Source organism: Bombus affinis, chromosome 3 (genome assembly GCF_024516045.1).
Source record: "Bombus affinis isolate iyBomAffi1 chromosome 3, iyBomAffi1.2, whole genome shotgun sequence".
Classification (NCBI taxonomy): Eukaryota; Metazoa; Arthropoda; class Insecta; order Hymenoptera; family Apidae; genus Bombus; species Bombus affinis.
In genome coordinates, this window is record NC_066346.1 from 14,313,976 (window position 1) to 14,333,938 (window position 19,963).

The 19,963-nt window shown below is 40.2% G+C and overlaps 3 protein-coding genes and 1 long non-coding RNA gene across 5 annotated transcripts in view; all 4 read left to right on the forward strand.

Annotated features, from left to right (window-relative positions):
• The window catches only part of LOC126914807 (A disintegrin and metalloproteinase with thrombospondin motifs 3-like), a 434,443-nt gene that overhangs the window by 408,886 nt on the left and 5,594 nt on the right, over positions 1–19,963 (forward strand). The gene's annotated exons all lie outside the window — the stretch shown is intronic.
• LOC126914799 (A disintegrin and metalloproteinase with thrombospondin motifs 3-like) overlaps positions 1–19,963 on the forward strand; it is a 97,216-nt gene that overhangs the window by 72,571 nt on the left and 4,682 nt on the right. Inside the window, exon 5 of one of the 2 annotated variants that reach the window (XM_050719221.1) lies at positions 3,767–3,843. The exons of the other annotated variant lie outside the window; for it this stretch is intronic. Within the exon in view, the coding sequence (XP_050575178.1) occupies positions 3,767–3,770 (4 nt within the window). The 3' untranslated portion in view covers positions 3,771–3,843. Of the gene's footprint in view, positions 1–3,766; positions 3,844–19,963 lie in introns of those variants that run through there. 2 annotated transcript variants of the gene reach the window in all.
• On the forward strand, positions 3,905–4,288 carry LOC126914882 (uncharacterized). The gene is made up of 2 exons (XR_007709903.1): positions 3,905–4,015; positions 4,088–4,288. It is a non-coding gene; the product is annotated as an uncharacterized LOC126914882 (long non-coding RNA).
• On the forward strand, positions 4,565–8,710 carry LOC126914669 (CREB-binding protein-like). Its single transcript, XM_050718903.1, has 7 exons — positions 4,565–4,680; positions 4,759–4,878; positions 4,960–5,261; positions 5,564–5,974; positions 6,062–6,374; positions 6,465–6,879; positions 6,973–8,710. Exons 1-7 carry the CDS (start codon positions 4,573–4,575, stop codon positions 7,446–7,448), a joined length of 2,145 nt encoding a protein of 714 aa, XP_050574860.1. The 5' UTR covers positions 4,565–4,572; the 3' UTR covers positions 7,449–8,710.

Consider the following 19,963-nt stretch of genomic DNA (forward strand, 5'->3'; position numbering starts at 1 on the left):
AAAGACTGATTGGGCGATAGGAGGTGGTTTCATATTTTGGTTTACCGGGTTTAGGGATGAGGGTGATTAGTGAGATTTTCCAAGCCTTGGAAAAGTGTTGAAGGCGGAGGATAGCGTTAAAGATTGATGCGACGAGTGCAATCCCTTTTATGGGAAGTTGCTTGATTGCTTTATTTCCTATTAGGTCGTGACCTGCTGCTTTCTTGGGGTTTGGCCGACTGATTGCTTGTATAATCTCTGCAGAAGTGATGGGCTCAATAGGAGGGGACATTTGGAAGGGAGTGTGCAGGTATTCGGTAACGTCTGCAGCAGCTACGGAGGAATGGAGTTTGAATACTTCAGACAAGTGTTTGGCAAATAGGTTGGCTTTTTCTATAAGGCTACGCGCCCATCCGCCTTGCGGGCGGCGGATTGGAGGTATTATTTGTGGGGGGCGCGTGAGTTTCCTGGAGGCCTTCCATAGTGAGTAGTTGGAGTCGGCTGTGGGGGACAAGCTGGCGAGATATTTGTGAAAACAGTCATTATTGTAGTTTTTTATGGTTTTGGATAGTTTTCTAGTTGCGTTGTTTAGTTTGCGTTTGTCCTCCGGTGTTCTATGGGTCTGCCATACTCTTCTTAGTCTACGTTTTTCTGCTATTTTTTTTAATATGTACTGGGGATATTCGTGTTTGCTGATGGACGTTATTGCCGGTGTGGAGAAGCGGATAGCGTTTATTATGCTCGTGTTTAGGTATTCCGTGGCTGCTTCGATTTCTTCGTTGGCTTTTAGTGAAGTTGAGGCTGAAGTTGTGTGTGTGAAGATTTCTCTAAAGAGCTGCCAGTTGGTGTGTTGGTTATGAATGGAGCCATTAGGTGTATTCTCGATGATAGTTGAACTGACTGTTACTATCACGGGGGAATGATCAGAGGAGAGATCAGCCGAGGAATTGATTTGGACGTGTCTTGACGAGATATTTTTAGTTATGATGAAATCAAGGAGATCGGGTATTTTGTTTGTGTCGGTGGGCCAGTGTGTGGGTTCGTATGTGGTAAGGTAGTTGAGGTTATTGGTTATTATGCTGTTGAGGAGGTTTTTACCTCTTACTGTAACTAGTCTGCTGCCCCATTGGGTGTGTTTGGCGTTGTAGTCTCCTCCGGCTATGAATCTATTGCCCAGGGTGTCCAGGAAGTTGTCGAAGTCTTCTTTGGCGATGGAGTGTCTGGGAGGGCAGTATACAGCTGAAGTGGTGATTGTACCATGACAGTCTTCTATTGCTACGTTTGTTGCTTGGAGGTAGTCTTTCTGGAATGGTGGAAGTTCGTAGTGCTTGATGTTTGATTTGATTATTATTCCGGTGCCGCCGTGGGCCTTTCCGCTGGGGTGTTGTGTGTGGTAGAAGTTGTAGCCGTGTATTTTGACGTAGTTTTTGTCGGTGAAGTGGGTTTCGGATATGAGCATCACATCGATTTGCTGTTGTTTTAAGAATAGTTCTAGTTCAAATTTGTGCTGAGCTAGACCGTTGGCGTTCCACAGAGCTATTCGCATTGGTTTTATTTTGCTTCTGTGCGTATGAATTTGTCCATGAAGAGTGTGAGTAGTGACAGCAAGTTGTTAATTTGCTCAGTTTGCTTCTCGATAAGTTTTTCGAGTCTGGTAAAGTTGTCTGTGTTTTGTGGGGTGGGAATTCTATTTTCTGTGTGTACAATGTGTGTTTTCGAGTTGTTTACGTTTCCTTGCGTTGCCTGCGCATAGGATACTGTTGGTGTAGTGAGTTTTTGGGGTTTAGGTTCTTGTATGGTTATGTCCTTGGGTCTCAGTTTTGGATACACTATATTATGTAGTGTTTGTAGGCTGAGCATCCTTTGTAGTTCGCAGGATGCTCTCCTTGACAGTGGATACACTTGGCGGGGGTTTCCGGGGATTTAGTGCATTGGTCAGTGGGGTGATTACCTGCACATTTTACGCACCGGAAGTTGTGATTGCAGTATTTCTGCGTGTGGCCGTACCTTTGGCACCTCTTGCATTGTATTATTTCTTTCTTTACAAGAGGTGGCTCGAACTTAACTATGGAGTTCATCAGCCGATTGATATTGTAGATTTCTTTATTGTTTGTTTTTTGTTTTAGGTCTATAAAAAATAAGGATAGTGGGTTTTTTGTGATTCTATGCCTAATGTTACTGATGTTAGTTACTTCGTGGCCGTGATTTGACAATTCGCATTTTAGTTCGTCTAGATCGACTGAGTGATGGATATTGCGTAGCACCACTCGAAATGGTCTTTCTTGTTTGAGCTGGTATGTGTGGAATTTAGCGTTTAACGTTTTTAATAGCTTGGTTAACTTTCTATAGGCGTCTGGGTGGGTCGGCAGTATTTTCACGTGGTTGTTGTTAATCTTTAACTTGTAGTCCTCTTTGCTGATGTCTTTTTCGATAGTCTTAATCATTGACTGTATGTCGATTACGTCGTTAATGAATATCGGTGGGGGAGGGGGAATTCTTTGAGTATGGAGATTATTTACCTTTTCGGTTGTAATCATGGAGTCTTCCGTGGACTCCAGTATTGAAAATCTATTGTAGGTGGTCACCTGGCTGGCTGATGGTTTAGTTTGACTCTTGTTTACATTTGTCTTGGTTGGTTCGAGCTTTCGTTTTTTCGTGTGATGGTCGTTTACCAGGATAGATGTGTTGCCCTCTTGCCACGGGGGAGGAAAAATGGCGGTGTTATAATTTAGCTCCGGGGAGCCTGTTGGGAATGATAGAGCCATCATCGAGCTAGTTAATTCAGTGTGAAAGAACTAGTCGAGAGGCTGTTAACCCCTGGCTAGGTTAGTTGGATTCGCTTTCGACAGATGGGCGTCACGTGGAATTTTGTGAACTTCACAGGGCACTGGACACACGTCTGCACGTCTCGGCACTCAGCAGCAACTGGATGGTCACGTGCTGCTTTGTGAACATTGCCGGGCACTGGACACACGTCTGCACGCCTCGGCACTCACGAACGAACCGGATAATGTATGTGATAATGTATTTTTAGTGTATCCTGTTAGCTTAACAAAACATAACGTTGTTCAACGTTTGCATAATATATTTAAAGAAAAAGATTGATCGTACTTTCTGATCTGAAAAAATAGCTCTGTTTATACATTATACATTATACATGTGTATGGGAATTAACTAGTGTCTATATAGTTTCACACTGACAAAATAGTTTCGAGTTACTTAAAAATAGTTGCTTGATTCAAGCAACTGTACGCGTTAACAAAATAGTTTCAAGTAACTTGAAAATAGTTGCTTGATTCAGGTAACTTGACCAATCTGAATCATCATAAAAACTTGGAAGGATATTTCAAGCAAAATTACAGATTCACATTGGTAAAATAATAGGTTCACATTGACAAAATGGTTTCGAATTGCTTGAATTCAAATCGTTTGACGAAGCAACATGACTAATCTGAATAGTTGAATTGTCATCTTTATCCAAGACTCGCATAGTCAATCGAGCCATTCGGAAATCACATTGACCAACTCCAAAATTGAAAAGTAGAGAAAAGTAATTACAAGTATCGCAAGTGGTGAGACAATATGCGATAAAAATGAAAAGATGAGCGTGGCATTAAGCTCTAAGGAACTAGAGGTTTTGTGAGAATCAATCGTGTACTTGGACGATGAAATTGCGAAATTGTGAGATTGTCCAAAGATGAAGTTGGTCAATTTGACTTTCGCCAGGCTCGATCGTCACTACGACAGTTCTCGCGTATCGAAACTATCTTGATGTTTGTGTGGACAGGTGAGACGAATGAGCGATCGTGGCGGAGAAGGATCGGGACATTCGGTCGTTACGATGGAAGCAGAGCTACCGACTTTGTTTCGCCGTCGCGAATCAGTCGCCTGTTTTCCTTTTGGAGGCGTGACTAGAATATTACCAACTCGGCGAGACCCAGCGTCCAGAATGTCCGCACCACCGAGCGGTAGAAGAAATACGCACTATCTTCGGTTGGACATTATGGACGACATCGCATACCTAAGAGCGAGGGAGGTAAGGATCTTTCGTTTATTTTTGTTGAAGTGATCACCACTTCTAGGAAAACTCCACATCTGGTCTTTTTAGCTTTCTCAAGCGCTGAAGCCATCGACAGCATATAGACAAAGGAATAGCAGGGAGGCAGACCCAATACGGTAGACAGGCGACGTTGGCTTCGGGGTTCTCAGTCATAAAGTAACACTGCTAGCGTGCGGATCTGGACCAGCTCAAATTGTATTCCTGTATTTCATTATTAAGTCAAATATATACTTTGTATCTTACACTTTATCCACACGTTTTTCTCTCTTCTCAACAGGTTATGGGCCCAGGGCCATATATAATATAATGGGATGTAATATTAGCAGTAAGTATTTAGGATTAATTTATATTTATTATTTTTTTTAATAATCGAATCGTATTCTTACGTTTGAAAATAATGCACGTTTTAGCCTATTCAAGATCCTGATCCAGTTATTAATTGTGACCTTATGGATGGCCGCGATGCTTTCTTTACAATGGCTAGAGAAAGACATTATGAATTCTTTTCCTTAAGGCGCGCGAAATTTAGTTCTATGTCTATGCTATACGAATTGCACAATCAAGGTCAAGACAAGTTTGTCTATACTTGCAATAATTGTAAGAGCCATGTAGAAACAAGATATCATTGTACGGTTTGTGATGTAAGTATTAAAACAATCATCTGTAAACATGTATCATCCAATTTTCAAACAATCTAATGTTATTATTTATTATGCTAGGATTTTGATCTGTGTATAAGCTGTAAAGAAAAAGACGGTCATCCTCATCATATGGAAAAACTTGGTTTAGATTTGGATGATGGTTCATCGCCGGCCGATGCTAAACAAGCTAATCCACAGGTAAAAATATATTTTTATTAACTGAATATATTAATAATTTTGCTATGAATATTTATAATAAATATTTTTATTTTATAATAGGAGGCGCGTAAACTTTCAATTCAAAGATGTATTCAATCGTTGGTGCACGCGTGCCAATGTAGAGATGCTAACTGTCGTTTAACAAGTTGTCAAAAGATGAAGAGAGTAGTAACGCATACTAAAGTTTGCAAACGAAAAACGAACGGTGGCTGTCCAATCTGTAAACAATTAATAGCGTTGTGCTGTTATCATGCTAAACACTGCCAAGAGACTAAATGTCTTGTTCCATTCTGTTCGAACATCAAACATAAGCTGAAACAACAACAGCTTCAACAGCGGCTACAGCAAGCGCAGTTGTTAAGGTAAATACGTCAGTAGTAGTGGTAGTGGTAGTAGTAGTAGTAGTAGTAGTAGTAGTAGCAGTAGCAGTAGTAGTAGTAGTAGTAGTAGTAGTAGTAGTAGTAGTAGTAATAGTAGTATTAGTAGTAATAGTAATAATAATAATAATAATAATAATAATAATAATAATAATAATAATAATAATAATAATAATAATAATAACAACAGCAGCAACGTTAGAATAATAATTTCCAAAGATAACTAGGTGTATGTATATCCTATGTATATAAGTTAGGTGTATATCTTTCTTTTTAATGTGTTTCAGGAGACGAATGGCTGCAATGAATAGCAGACCCACAGGTCCAGTGGGAGCGATGCAATCCGGACAACAGAGTTCAAATGTTACTATGACCACAGGTGTTGCTATGAAACCAGGTGTCAGTCCTACCAATTTACCTTCGCCACATCAACCTGGAATAGGATTGAAACCTGAAACTCAAACGCCACCTGCTCACGTTCTCCAAGTTGTTAAGCAAGTACAAGAAGAAGCTGCACGGCAACAAGTACCGCATGGTTATGGTAAAGTAACGCCAGGTGGTGGAGTTGGTGCTGGAGTTGGCGTAGGAGGACAAACAGGTGGCGTAATGCCACCACCTCCTATGCAACGTCCAATGCCTGTACAAATGCCAAATTCTGGCGGTACACATCTTATTCCAATGGATCAATGGACAGCAAGGTGAGTTATTGAATATAATAATTAAAATACCGTACACATATATGTATATAAAAAGAGGTATTAAAGCTACACCTTTATTTACAGTAGGTATCAGCCAAGTGCACTGATGCAACAGAATCCTGGTTTGAGACAGCAAACGCCGCAACAGTTAATGCAACAGCAGCAACAACATCAAGGGCTGCCAGCAATAGCTATGGGAGGACAGATGCCTAGGCAAGCTGGAGTTCTCGGTGGTCCGGTTAATCAAGTTGGTCCTCAAACTCAAAGCAACATGCACAAGCATGTATTGCAGCAACTTATGCAAACTCTAAAGAATCCCCATACTCCTGAACAACAAAACCAAATACTTCAAATACTCAAAAGCAATCCACCGATTATGGCTGCTTTTATCAAACAACGGGTATGACGATTAATTTCTTCTATATTATTTGTCTGCTGACATTTTCGATTTTAATAATTTCTATTACCATATAATTTTTTAAATTAATAGGCACTCGCTCTAAATCAACAACAAAGTGGTCAATACGGTGGAGGAGTGGGCGGACCTTTGGGTCCTAATCAGCCGCAGCAACAACCTGCTCTGCAGCATATAATGTCTCAGCAGCAGCAGCAGCAGCACCACCACCACCACCAACAACAACAACAACAGCAAGGCAGAATGCAAATACAGGCAATGCTAAATCAACAGCAGCAACAACAGCAGCAACAGCAGCAACCTGTTCAACAGCAACCACCACAATGGTATAAACAGCAAATGCTAGTATTGCAAAGGCACCAGCACCCGTCGCAGCAGCAACAACACCCGCAGCAGCAGCAACAGCAGCAGCAACAACAACAACAACAATTTACACAACCACCAGCACCGCCTTACGGTCAACAGCGACATATAAGGCCGCCCCTTCTCGGTAAGAATTATTTAATTCTGGAGAAAACGAGATTCGTCGAGCCGCTTGGTTCGTGGTCTAACGCTTGCCACGATTCCGCGTATTCTTCTCCAGGTTATGGTGGCTTTAGCGAACAAGGATACGGTCAACCTGGCTTAAAACCAACACCACCTCCGGTACCTTCTCCGCAAGGTGTGATGGGGCCTCCAGGGATTTCTGTACAGCAACAATTAATGCAGTCCGTTCGATCTCCACCGCCAATTCGTTCTCCTCAACCAAATCCTTCCCCACGACCGGTTCCTTCTCCACGTAATCAGCCAGTTCCTTCTCCTCGATCAGGGCCGGTGCCATCGCCTCATCACCATCCACCTCATGGTACACCAACACATTCACCGGCTCATGAACTCGGTGGGCCAAGTGAAATGATGCTTTCGCAGCTGAGTGGTGGAACTGGTGCACCGACTGGTCACCCGGGTACCATGCCACATCATCCATCTCCAGTTCCACCACCCACTAGTGGCACAGACTCGAGTGAAGTGACGCCCATGACGCCACAAGATCAACTTTCAAAATTTGTCGAAGGATTGTAGTGACTATTAGTGAAGTCGGTTAACACGAGTGACTATGTTAGTGGGCGAACGATGATCTTGCATCGTATGTCAACCGTTTAGAAAGAACGGTCGCTGTTCCACCTCTCTGTCATGAGAACAGAGAGAGTAACTTCCATCCGTTCTGCGTTCCTAGCTTCGTGGAGATCAGGTACAACTACTTACGTCCGGTACACTGACCAAGTGCTGATGTTCAGAGACGGGTCAGAGTACCACTGGTGCGACCAAATTAATCCCGGATGACGCGTTTTCTTTTTCTATCTCCGAGTTAAGGTGCAGGAGCGATACAGCGTGTTGTGGTGCTGCTTAGATGCTCCGCGAAGATTCTACAGCTGGCTCAATGGACATTTGAACTTACGTTATTGTATTCTCGTATCTCAACCTCGGCTCCCCAATTGCGAACCAGTGGAACGACGAGAAACAATTAATTTGAAACTATACACACATGAAATCAAGAGAGACTATTAATACTTTATCCCCTAATACACATACATATACAAAAGAAACACACACTATGTCTCTGCCCAAACTTTTATTCCCCTTACACATGACTTTTTCATCTATATCACCTTCCCTCGCTGCTGCTCGTGCAGGCTGAGTGAAATCGTACAAATGTGTTGTGTATACTTAACGTTAATTAATAATTAATAGTTCAAATATTATTAGCGTAGCGATTATATGCAGTTATTATATACCACTATTATTATTATCGTGACAAGATGCAAAGTATATAACAAGAAAAAAAAACGAACTGTATGAAAATGGAAAGATATTGAAAAAGAAATCAACAACATTGTATGTAAGGAAGGGAGAAAAGAATTTAGTGGAAAGTTAAGTAATGTTAACTTAGGTTAATTTGTTATTAAGAGATCGCAACGGTTGCCGAAGGTTGTGCCGAAACCTTAGCACCATTAAATTTTATGGATCATTCTGAAATTAACCTTCAAAATAATCTGCTAAATTGTCCTATGGGAAAGAAACCTAATAACAGGACAGGCGAGACAACGCGGATTAACGGTGTCGCAACCAAAAAGTAGAAATTCACAAGCTTACTAATGGGAGGATTTATAAATCGTGTTAATTTTGACAACAAAAGTTTTTCAAACCGAGGGTCCAACATGTACAGTTCAATCAAAATATGTAGCTACGAAGCGTAATCGAAAAGGACCCTCGCATGAAAATCGTTCTGTACATACTATACTATTATTACGATAATAATAACGATTATTATTAATTTCCCTGTCTATTATGAATTTATTATTATTATTATTATTGCTATTATATATAATTCTTATTGATTCTTAATTATTATAATTACTATTATTACTCTACTACTACTACTATTATTATTAATAATATTATTTTTATTATTATTCTTCCTATTATTATTACCATTATTACTATTAATATTATCACGAAAGAAAAATTCAAAACATATAAGTATAGTGTTAATATTCGGGAAAAAAGCGAGAAAGGGATCCACACACACGCGTTATAATTATAATAGGATATCTCTGTGCACGATAAACCCGAGAAAAGGAAATACAAATACAGATACAAGTACACATACATACCGAAGTATGTGACTATGCCAGTGCTGTATCATAGTAAACTGTAAGTGTAACTTTTCCTCTCTCTTTTTTCTTCGATACCTATTTAAATGACTAGTTGGTAACGAATGATGCGTGAAGGTGTACTTCTGAAGTCCGTTTCGTCGGATATTTTTTAAATACACGATGTACAATGTAGCCACCATGTAACCAAGCTATAACCGATTTAATCATAATCAGAATCATTAATGGCACATGCAACCGGTGTAAGATTCATATTTAAACGTGGCGTTTCCGTCGACGAAAGCGCGGTCCGATTCGAAACAAAAAGCCAGAGAAATCATGACCCGTTTGAGAGACACGTTACCTCTTGAAAAATGTATTTGACTCATTCTGATACATTTATCATCAGATATATCTATATACATATAACATGGTACATTTCCATTTGTCTTATATACATCGGTACCCTTTGAATTCGTTATAAAAGAAGGCAAAAAGCATTTTTCTTTTTTTTTTATAAAAATAAAGAAAGAATCTAACGAACGATTGGCGAATGTTTTTTGCCTTGAAAATTTTAATCGCGGGGTTGGACGGGGGTAAGTTTAACGAGAATGGTTCGTTTAAGATAACCGGTTTTCTTTCACTCAATTAAGTTCCAAATTCGAAAGATCGCTTTTTGTTATTTTTAGACTATTTTAAATTCTTTTATAAATCGGTTAATGTGAATCGTCAATCGATTCCGAAACATTCCTTTTGTTATGTATTCTCTTTCTCGCCCTTTCTTTCCTCCATCCACCGGTTTTTCTCTACGTCCTTCGTCCCTCGGACTAGTTTTATAGAAAGAACGTCGTAGATTCGTCTTTCCAAGATCGTCATATAAAAGGACAAAAAGAAAGAGAAAAAAAGATAATTATGTAGAATTATGTGATAGCAGTTAAATCGAGCGGGTCAACTATAAATCGGTTGAGAAACAAATCTTGTCGTGCGTCTGAAATTTCTAAAAGTGAGATGAAAACGATAAGAAACAGAGTAATACAAAGAACAAAAAATAACAATCTACGAAATGCGGATGGTTATCGACTGTAGATTTAAGTAAACGATTTTACTAGTAAAAAGAATAAACGTAACGACGAAGACCCAAAAGTATTTGGCTTAGTATGGCTGTGTTTAGGGCAGTGTTGTAAATCTGAAAGTGGTATACCTTTTTTGGTAGTAAACTCTTTAAGAGCGAACAATCGAACGCTATTGTGTACCAATCCGACGATCGCGATCTACACGAGTCATTTTATCGTTTGATTTTATTAATAATTAATTACTAACGAAGATGACACAATTGCTAAGAATCGGCGTTCATTTGCGAACGAATCGTAAAAATACGATATGTGATGGGTGTGTGTGTGTGCAACAGATATAAAGAAAAATGAGTTTTCTCTTTCTGAAGATAGTTCGAGCACATAATTGCGAGTGTAAAAATGGGTCTTAGTGTGTTCGAACATCGAGAAAGAGATGGATTGTAGATTCGCGAAAGATTACTTCCGTAGATGATAAAAAATAAAAAGAAAGAAACGAATGAAACGGAAGCGGTTTGCACGTCGGATTTGTTGGCACGTCAGCGTTCGTGGACAATTTATTATTGTAACGAAAAGTGAACGATACAACACTATATATATATTATATATGTACTATATATACTATATATGTATTACATATATTATATATATATACTATATGTATTATATATATATAATACATATACTATATATGTATTATACGATTTGTTTTTCTTTTTATATTATCAAACACAATATAGGTCGCGGTTATATCATGATGGAGTAAACGTTAATTAATTAATTAATTAATTAATTAATTATTCGATAGACGATAATTGCAAACAAAACTATGGAATATAATTATTATTATTACGCTATTATTATTGAAATACCAACTATAGAGTACTACTTTTTATTATGACATTTCGTAACTAGTGAATTGATTATCTAATTAAAGATTAATGAGACGCAAGTGTAACATTTATCCCCCTCGCTCCTCCCAGGTAAAAAAAGAAAGAACTCACACCGTTCTTCATCCCAGTCTCTTTTTCTTTTCCTAAGGAAAAAAGTCTCGAGAGGGACAATGAGAATTTTCTCTCGATACAGCCCCTCGAATCCTGATCCAACACTGCATCGGTCACGATAAATGTACAATATTTAATATAATGCGCTTTCCTTTATTTATTTTTGTCGGTGGGATTCACGTCGTTCTCGCTAAACGAGACAAACGGAAATGGAATGAAAAGATACTGTCACCGTCGCCATTCAGATACCTTTTTGTATCCCCTGGTGTAAAGACCGTTCGCAGAGTTTTTTTTTTTTTTTTTTTTTTTTATTTATTTATTAGAATATTTACAATCAATTCTCGTTGAGAATTTTCAGTAACTTAGTTTGGCGTGATACAATGACATGGATTATAATAGTTTTATATTGTTGATTTTAGTAGGACTAATGGTTTAATCTAGTGGGTATTTTCTTTTTAGTCTGCGGATCTGGTCCGTCGTGTCCAGTAGTTGGGTGACTAGTGGGTTGTGGTGGTTGTTGACTCTTGTGCTATATCTGCTTCTGAACTTGTGTATTTCATCTTTGACTGTAGGTATCTTGAGGTCTCGGTGGATTGTTTCGTTCGTAACATACCAGGGTGCATTTAATAGGGATCTTAGCGTTTTCGATTGGAAGCGTTGGAGTATTTCAATGGTGGAGTTACTTGCTGTTCCCCATAGTTGGATTCCGTAGGTCCAGACAGGTTTTATTACGGCCTTGTAGAGGGTTATTTTGTTCTGTATGTTTAGTTTGGAGCGTCGGCCCGTGAGCCAATAGAATTTTCTTAGTTTTTCCTTTAGTTGCTTTGTTTTTTCGGAGATATGTTTTTCCCAGGTTAGCCTCCTGTCCAGGGTCATGCCCAGGTATCTTACGGAGTCCTTGCTTGGGATTATTGTGTTGTTAATGGTGACCTGGGGACAGGTTTGTTTTCGGAGCGTGAAGGTTACATGGGAGGATTTTTTTTCGTTTATTTTAAAACCCCATTTTTGGAACAACTTTTCCATGGAGTCGAGACTTCGCTGGAGAGTGGATGAGGCAATTGCTGGGTCTGCGTGGGTAGCTAATAGTGCTGTGTCGTCCGCAAATGTTGCTATTGTTACCTCGTTTGATATGGGTAAGTCGGCAGTGTAGATGGAGAATAGTAGGGGTCCGAGGACACTACCTTGCGGTATGCCGGATTTTATTGGGAATGTTGCGGAAGTGGCGCCTAGACATTTAACTATGAATTGTCTGTTGGTTAGGTAGGATTTTAAGATGGAGTAGTATGGGTGGGGTAGGATTTTTTTAAGCTTGTAGAGTAGCCCTTCATGCCATACTTTATCGAATGCCTGTTGGATGTCTAGGAATACGGCTGAGCAGTATTTTTTCATTTCAAGGGTTTGGCTGATTATGTGGGTTATGCGGTGGATTTGCTCTACTGTTGAGTGTTGTTTTCGGAAGCCGAATTGGTGATCTGGGAGAGTCTTCAATTCTTCTAGGAGTGGAAGGAGACGATTCGTGAGCATCCTCTCGAATAGTTTAGACAGGGTAGGTAAGAGACTGATTGGGCGATAGGAGCTGGTTTCATATATTGGTTTACCGGGTTTGGGGATGAGGGTGATTAGTGAGATTTTCCACGCCTTAGGAAAGTGTTCAAGGCGGAGGATGGCGTTAAAGATTGATGCGATGAGTGCAATCCCTTTTATGGGAAGTTCCTTGATTGCTTTATTTCCTATTTGGTCGTGACCTGCTGCTTTCTTGGGGTTTAGGCGACTGATTGCTTCTATGATCTCTGCAGAAGTGAAAGGTTGAATAGGAGGGGACATTTGGAAGGGAGTGTGCAGGTATTCGGTGACGTCCGCTGCGGCTATGGAGGAATGGGGTTGGAATACTTCAGTCAAATGTTTGGCAAATAGGTTGGCTTTTTCTATAGGGCTACGCGCCCATCCACCCTGCGGGCGGCGGATTGGAGGTATTATTTGTGGGGGGCGCGTGAGTTTCCTGGAGGCTTTCCATAGTGAGTAGTTTGAGTCGGCTGTGGGGGACAAGCTGGCGAGATATTTGTGAAAACGGTCATTATTGTAGTTCTTTATGGTTTTGGATAGTTTTCTAGTTGCGTTGTTTAGTTTGCGTTTGTCCTCCGGTGTTCTATGGGTCTGCCATATCCTTCTTAGTCTACGTTTTTCTGCTATTTTTTTTAGTATGTACTGGGGGTATTCGTGGTTGCTGGTGGACGTTTTTGCCGGTGTGGAGACGCGGATAGCGTTTATTATGCTCGCATTTAGGTATTCCGTGGCTGCTTCGATTTCATCATTGGTTTTTAGTGAGGTTGAGGCTGAAGTTGTGTGGGTAAAGACTTCTCTAAAGAGCTGCCAGTTGGTGTGTTGGTTATGAATGGAGCCATTAGGTGTATTCTCGATGATAGTTGAACTGACTGTTACTATCACGGGGGAATGATCAGAGGAGAGATCAGCCGAGGAATTGATTTGGACGTGTCTTGACGAGATATTTTTAGTTATGAAGAAATCAAGGAGATCGGGTATTTTGTTTGTGTCGGTGGGCCAGTGTGTGGGTTCGTACGTGGTAAGGTAGTTGAGGTTGTTGGTTAATATGCTGTTGAGGAGGTTTTTGCCTCTTACTGTAACCAGTCTGCTGCCCCATTGGGTGTGTTTAGCGTTGTAGTCTCCTCCGGCTATGAATTTGCTGGCCAGGGTGTCCAGGAAGTGGTCAAAGTCTTCTTTGGCGATGGAGTGTCTGGGAGGGCAGTATACAGCTGAGGTGGTGATTGTACCATGACAGTCTTCTATTGCTACGTTTGTTGCTTGGAGGTAGTCTTTCTGGAATGGTTGAAGTTCGTAGTGCTTGATGTTTGACTTGATTATGATTCCGGTGCCGCCGTGAGCCTTTCCGCTGGGGTGTTGGGTGTGGTAGAAGTTGTAGCCGTGTATTTTGAGGTAGTTTTTGTCGGTGAAGTGGGTTTCGGATATGAGCATCACATCGATTTGCTGTTGTTTTAAGAATAGTTCTAGTTCGGCTTTGTGCTGAGCTAGACCGTTGGCGTTCCACAGAGCTATTCGCATTGGTTTTATTTTGCTTCTGTGCTTATGAATTTGTCCATGAAGCGTGTGAGTAGTGACAGCAAGTTGTTAATTTGCTCAGTTTGCTTCTCGATAAGTTTTTCGAGTCTGGTAAAGTTGTCCGTGCTTGGTGGGGTGGGAATTCTATTTTCTGTGTGTACACTGTGTGTTTTCGAGTTGTATGCGTTTCCTTGCGTTGCCTGCGCATAGGATACTGTTGGTGTGGTGAGTTTTTGGGGTTTAGGTTCTTGTATGTTTATGTCCTTGGGTCTCAGTTTTGGATACTTTATATTATGTAGCGATTTGTAGGCTGAGCATCCTTTGTAGTTCGCAGGATGCTCTCCTTGACAGTGGATACACTTGGCGGGGGTTTCCGGGGATTTAGTGCATTGGTCAGTGGGGTGATTACCTGCACATTTTACGCACCGGAAGTTGTGATTGCAGTATTTCTGCGTGTGGCCGTACCTTTGGCACCTCTTGCATTGTATTATTTCTTTCTTTACAAGAGGTGGCTCGAACTTAACTATGGAGTTCATCAGCCGATTGATATTGTAGATTTCTTTATTGTTTGTTTTTTGTTTTAGGTCTATAAAAAATAAGGATAGTGGGTTTTTTGTGATTCTATGCCTAATGTTACTGATGTTAGTTACTTCGTGGCCGTGATTTGACAGTTCGCATTTTAGTTCGTCTAGATCGACTGAGTGATGGATATTGCGTAGCACCACTCGAAATGGTCTTTCTTGTTTGAGCTGGTATGTGTGGAATTTGGCGTTTAACGTTTTTAATAGCTTGGTTAACTTTCTATAGGCGTCTGGGTGGGACGGCAGTATTTTCACTTGGTTGTTGTTAATCTTTAGCTTGTAGTCTTCTTTGCTGATGTCTTTTTCGATAGTTTTAATCATTGACTGTATGTCGATTACGTCGTTAATGAATATCGGTGGGGGAGGGGGAATTCTTTGAGTATGGAGATTATTTACCTCTTCGGTTGTAATCATGGAGTCTTCCGTGGACTCCAGAATTGAGAATCTATTGTAGGTAGTCACTTGGCTGGCTGATGGTTTGGTTTGAATCTTGTTTACATTTGTCTTGGTCGGTTCGAGCTTTCGTTTTTTCGTGTGGTGGTCATTTACCAGGATAGTTGCGTTGCCCTCTTGCCACGAGGGAGGAAACATGGCGGTGTTATAATTTTGCTCCGGGGAGCCTGTTGGAAATGATAGAGCCATCATCGAGCTAGTTAGTTCAGTGTGAAAGAACTAGTCGAGAGGCTGTTAACCCCTGGCTAGGTTAGTTGGATTTGCTTTCGTCAGCTGGGCGTCACGTGGAGTTTTGTGAACTTCACAGGGCACTGGACACACGTCTGCACGTCTCGGCACTCAGCAGCAACTGGATGGTAGTTGCTATTTTGTGGACTTTGCCGGGCACATCTGCACGCCTCGGCGCTCACGAACGAACTCTATATACATATTGTACACACATATACAGGTACACGTGATACACGTGTAACGATATTACAATATTACATTATATTATACTACAGGATGGGAGGGGATGGACTGGGAGGGGAGGGGAGGGGTGTTCTGTGGGATTAGTATAGTATTCGTATATCTATTTACATATTTACATATTTACACTTAATTCAGTGGGCGTTGCCGTTTTGTGGCTCTTTATCTTGTTGTTTTTTGTTATGGGTTCCGTATCCACCAATATTTTTTTGTGTTTTTTCTGTGTTTGTCTTCTGTATCCTTTTGGGGGAGGGCCATGTTGTATCTCCACCTAGTGTCTGCAGTACGGCTATCTAGGTTTTCCTCGTATTGAATAGATTTCATTCCTATTTTCCTTTGCATATGATAAATTATGGGTATGTTGTTTTGGTCTTGGAGACAGTTTCTTTCGTCTAGGTATATAAAGGCTTCGGGGGGGATGTAGCCTGTTAACAGAGTGATTTTGAAGTATGCGTCGTTTGGGTATAAGCAGCCGAAGATTAGGCTGTTTTCTTTGATCTTCGCGGCTTGCGAGAAGTGATTTCTCGTTAGTTTTAGGATGTGACAGTCGATGCGGTGGATGTTGGCTAAGTCGTATATTTTTTTGTTTTTTACGTATTTTCTGTATCCGCTGTGTTCAGATCTGTAAATGCTCAGGCAAGCTCTGATGCATTTTCTTTCAAATATGCGAATTTTTTCCATTATTGACGCTGGTATGTTGTACCATATTGGACAGCCGTAGGTTATAATGGGTCTTATTAGCGATTGGTAGCACATGATTTTTACTTTGCTATCGAGAAGTCTGGAATAAAACAGCCTTTTTGTATTCCAAAAAGCTTTGCTGGCTTTGGAGAGTTGGATTTCGATATGTTGCTTGTAATTTAGTTTTTCATCTATGTTTATTCCTAGGTATTTTACGCAATTTTTGTGTGGTATGAGGTTCTCTTCGTTTGCTTTTTCTTTTAGGCGGAATTTCCTGATTTGTTCCCTTTCTGCTGGGCCGATTTTGCTTGTCATGGGTCTGAATAGTATGGTTTCGCATTTGCTTGCGTTAATTTTTAGTTTCCATGTATGATAGTAATCGCTGATTTTGTTAAAGAGTTCTTGCAGTTCTGTTCTTATCGTTTTGGTTTTGCGGCCTGTTACGTAGATGATTAGGTCATCCGCGAAGGCTATGGAGCGTTTATGTGTGGATGCGTTGAGGTTAAAGAGGTTTAGTAAGTCGTTATTGTAGATGCTGAAGAGTAGCGGGGAATTTACTGTTCCTTGTTGCAGGCCGTTCTCTATGGAGAATTCTTTGCTTGAAGTGTGCGAGCCGTCGGTCATTATGAACGTTTTGTTTGTTATCATGTCCCATACTATTTTGATTAGGTATTCGGGGAAGTTCTTTTTAATTATTTTATAAATGAGCCCTGGGATCCAGACGGTGTCGAAGGCTTTTTCGATGTCTATTAGGCAGGCGGCTACTCGTTGATTTGCGTTAAGTGCCCAGCAGATATCCGACGTAAGTTTGTTTATTGCGTGGATTGTGGAGTGTTTGTGGCGGAAGCCGAATTGGTTTTCCGGGATTATCTTATTTTTTGAGCAGAAGGCTGCTAGGGGGTTGTTTATGATCATTTCGTATACTTTGCTTATGTTGGGGAGGAGGCTTATGGGTCGCAGGTTTCCAGGTGATGAGCCGTCTTTATTTTTTTCTTTGTAATGGCTATGAGTTTGGCTTTTTTCCATTTTTGGGGGAAGTACGTGTTGTTCAGTGCGTTATTAAACAGTACTGTGTAGTACCATTTTATTTTGTTTGGTAGGCGTTTGAGCGAGATGTTTGGAATGCCATCGAAGCCGGCGGATTTTTTGTTGTTTAGCGTGGAGAAGATTGTACTTAGTTGATTGAAGTTTGTAAAGTAGTTTATTTCTGGGTCGGGCTGTTTGGGGTCGTCCGATGTGTTTTCGTTTGAGAATATGCAGACTGTTTTGTTTAGCGCTATGTCTTGTTTTATTTTATTTTTTAGTATGTTTGTTTCGGCGATGATAATTCTGTTTAATTGTTCTCGGCCCATGTGTTCGTTTTGTGTGTGAGTTTTGGCGAAGTGAGTGCCGATAATGTCTAGTTTTTCCGTTGTTTTTGATATTATGAAGTTGCCCTCTGTGTCTTTGTTGGTGTTGTGTATCTCGATGCCTGCTTCTTGGATGAGGGAGGCTTTTTCTGGAGGCAGTTTGAGGGGCGGGATGGAGTTTTGTTCCTTTGGTCTGAAAATTTGATTTATCTGCGGGAACTTGCTAGCAGAGTCTTTTTGGAGATATTTTTTATTTTATTTGTCCAGTATTGATTTATAGAGTTTGCGAATTCTTGTTTTAGTTGTGATTTTATTTCGTGTAGCAGGTACTTTAGGAATTCTATGTCTTCTCTTTTGTCGTAAGAGTAGTTGTGTCTTAGGTTGTTTAATTTCGATAGTATGTAACTTTTATCTCGTTGTAGTTTTTTTATTTTATAGTTTATATATGGCTCGCAGGAGTCTTTTTTTTTAAATGTCGGTACGGATTCTTGTATATGTTTTTCTATTTCGTCTATGAACGAGTCGATTTGTCTGTCTGTTAGGTTGACATTGTTGTAGATTTTTAGGTCGCAGTTCTGTTCGAGCAGGTTTTGGAACTTTTTCCAGTATGTCTTTTTATAGTTGAACCTGGGTGTTTCGCTCTGCGTTTCGAGTGTTAGGTAGTCGGATGTGTTTTTGCTTATCTGAAATACTATGGCGTTATGGTCGCTGTCGTAGTCTATGGTTTTGAGAGTGTTATTTGGTCGTAAGTTTTGGAATTTTATTCGGGCGTCTGCTAGGCATATGTCTAGGTAGGAGCGTCCTTTTGGGTAAGAGGGTAGCTCGGAGCCATAGAGGTTTGTTTTGTAGAAAATGCTTTTATTGTCTAGCCAGGTTCTGACGGAGTTTCCTCTCGTGTTGTTTGTTTCGCTTTTCCAGCTGGTATGTTTAGCGTTAAGGTCACCGGCTATTATGTAGTAGTTTTCCTGTTTGTCGAGCTGTAAAAGTTGGAAGAGATCGTCGAATTCGTCGTTAAATTGATTCTGGTTTCCGTGGGCTGCGTAGGCTGCGGAGATAAATAAGTTTTCCTTATTGTTTATTTTTATTTTTATGATCGTCGTCTCTAGGATTTTGAATTTTGTTATTTTGTCGTTTTGTATTGTTTTGAACTTCAGGGGGTTTTTTATGAGGATTGCCGTTCCTCCTCCTTGGGTAGCGTTTGGTCTGTCGTGTCTTATTATAGAGTAGTTTTTGTATTGCACTTTATGTCTATAGTTCAGTTTGGTTTCTGAGATAAGTACTATGTCGGGGGTTTCTTTCTTAATTAGTGTTAGCATGCTGTATCTTTTTTGGTTTGAGATTAGTGAGTTGGCGTTTATTGAGATGATTTTCAGATGTTTAACTTTTATCTGGTTTATTTTTTGCTGTGATTGGTGGACGGGTGGGTTTTGGCTAATCTTCGTCTATATTTTCGATGATGTTGAAGATGGAATCGATTCTTTCTTCATGTGTATTTAGTGCTTTTTTTATTTCGTTTAGTTGTGTTTGTTGTTCGCTTAGAGCTTTTAGAATGCTTTTTTTGAAGTCTTCAATGACATTTATTATGCTTATTCGGGGTGAGTCTATTGTTGGGTTGGGGTTTTGTTTGACTTGTGCCGCTATGTTTGTTACTTGTGGGCTTGTCTCGTTTATACTTGTTCTTTGTTTTACTATGTCCGCGAATTTTAGCTCGGGGACGTACTTACGGCTTATTTTGGCGATTCTTTCGGCTTTTGCTGTTTTTGCTTTGATGATTTTTTCATTAATCTTTTTGGGTAATTCGACGAGTTTTGGGCATCCTTTGTATGATGCAGGATGTCCGTAGTTTTTGCAGTTTACGCAGTAGATTTTTTCTTTGCTTATTGCTGCTTCTTTTTTTATTTTGCACTCGCCTGGCCCGTGCGGTTCAGTGCATTTTACACAGCGATAGTTTAGATTACAGTTTTGTGCTGTGTGGCCTATTCGCTGGCATTTGTAGCACTGCGTGATATCGTTTTTTTAAATTTTTTCCCATGCTATTTTTAGATAGTTAAGTCTGTTTATTTTTAGTAGGTTCCCAATGTTGCTATCGGGGGAGACTTGAATTATATAGATTGGGAGCAATGTGTTGTTCTCCCTTGATTTTCTTGTTGTGAATCGAGTCACTTTGGTGAAATTAACTTCTTCTATTTTCAGGGCTTTTAGGTCTTCTAGTATTTCCGCTTCTGTGTAGCTGTTTCCTAGCCCTTTTAGTAGGTACGTGTGG

Coding starts and splice junctions, on each gene's coding strand:
- LOC126914669 (XM_050718903.1), top strand. CDS start 4,573: ATGTCTATGCTATACGAATTGCACAATCAAGGTCAAGACAAGTTTGTC. Junction 4,879..4,959: donor CTAAACAAGCTAATCCACAG/GTAAAAATATAT, acceptor ATTTTATAATAG/GAGGCGCGTAAACTTTCAAT. Junction 5,262..5,563: donor CAGCAAGCGCAGTTGTTAAG/GTAAATACGTCA, acceptor AATGTGTTTCAG/GAGACGAATGGCTGCAATGA.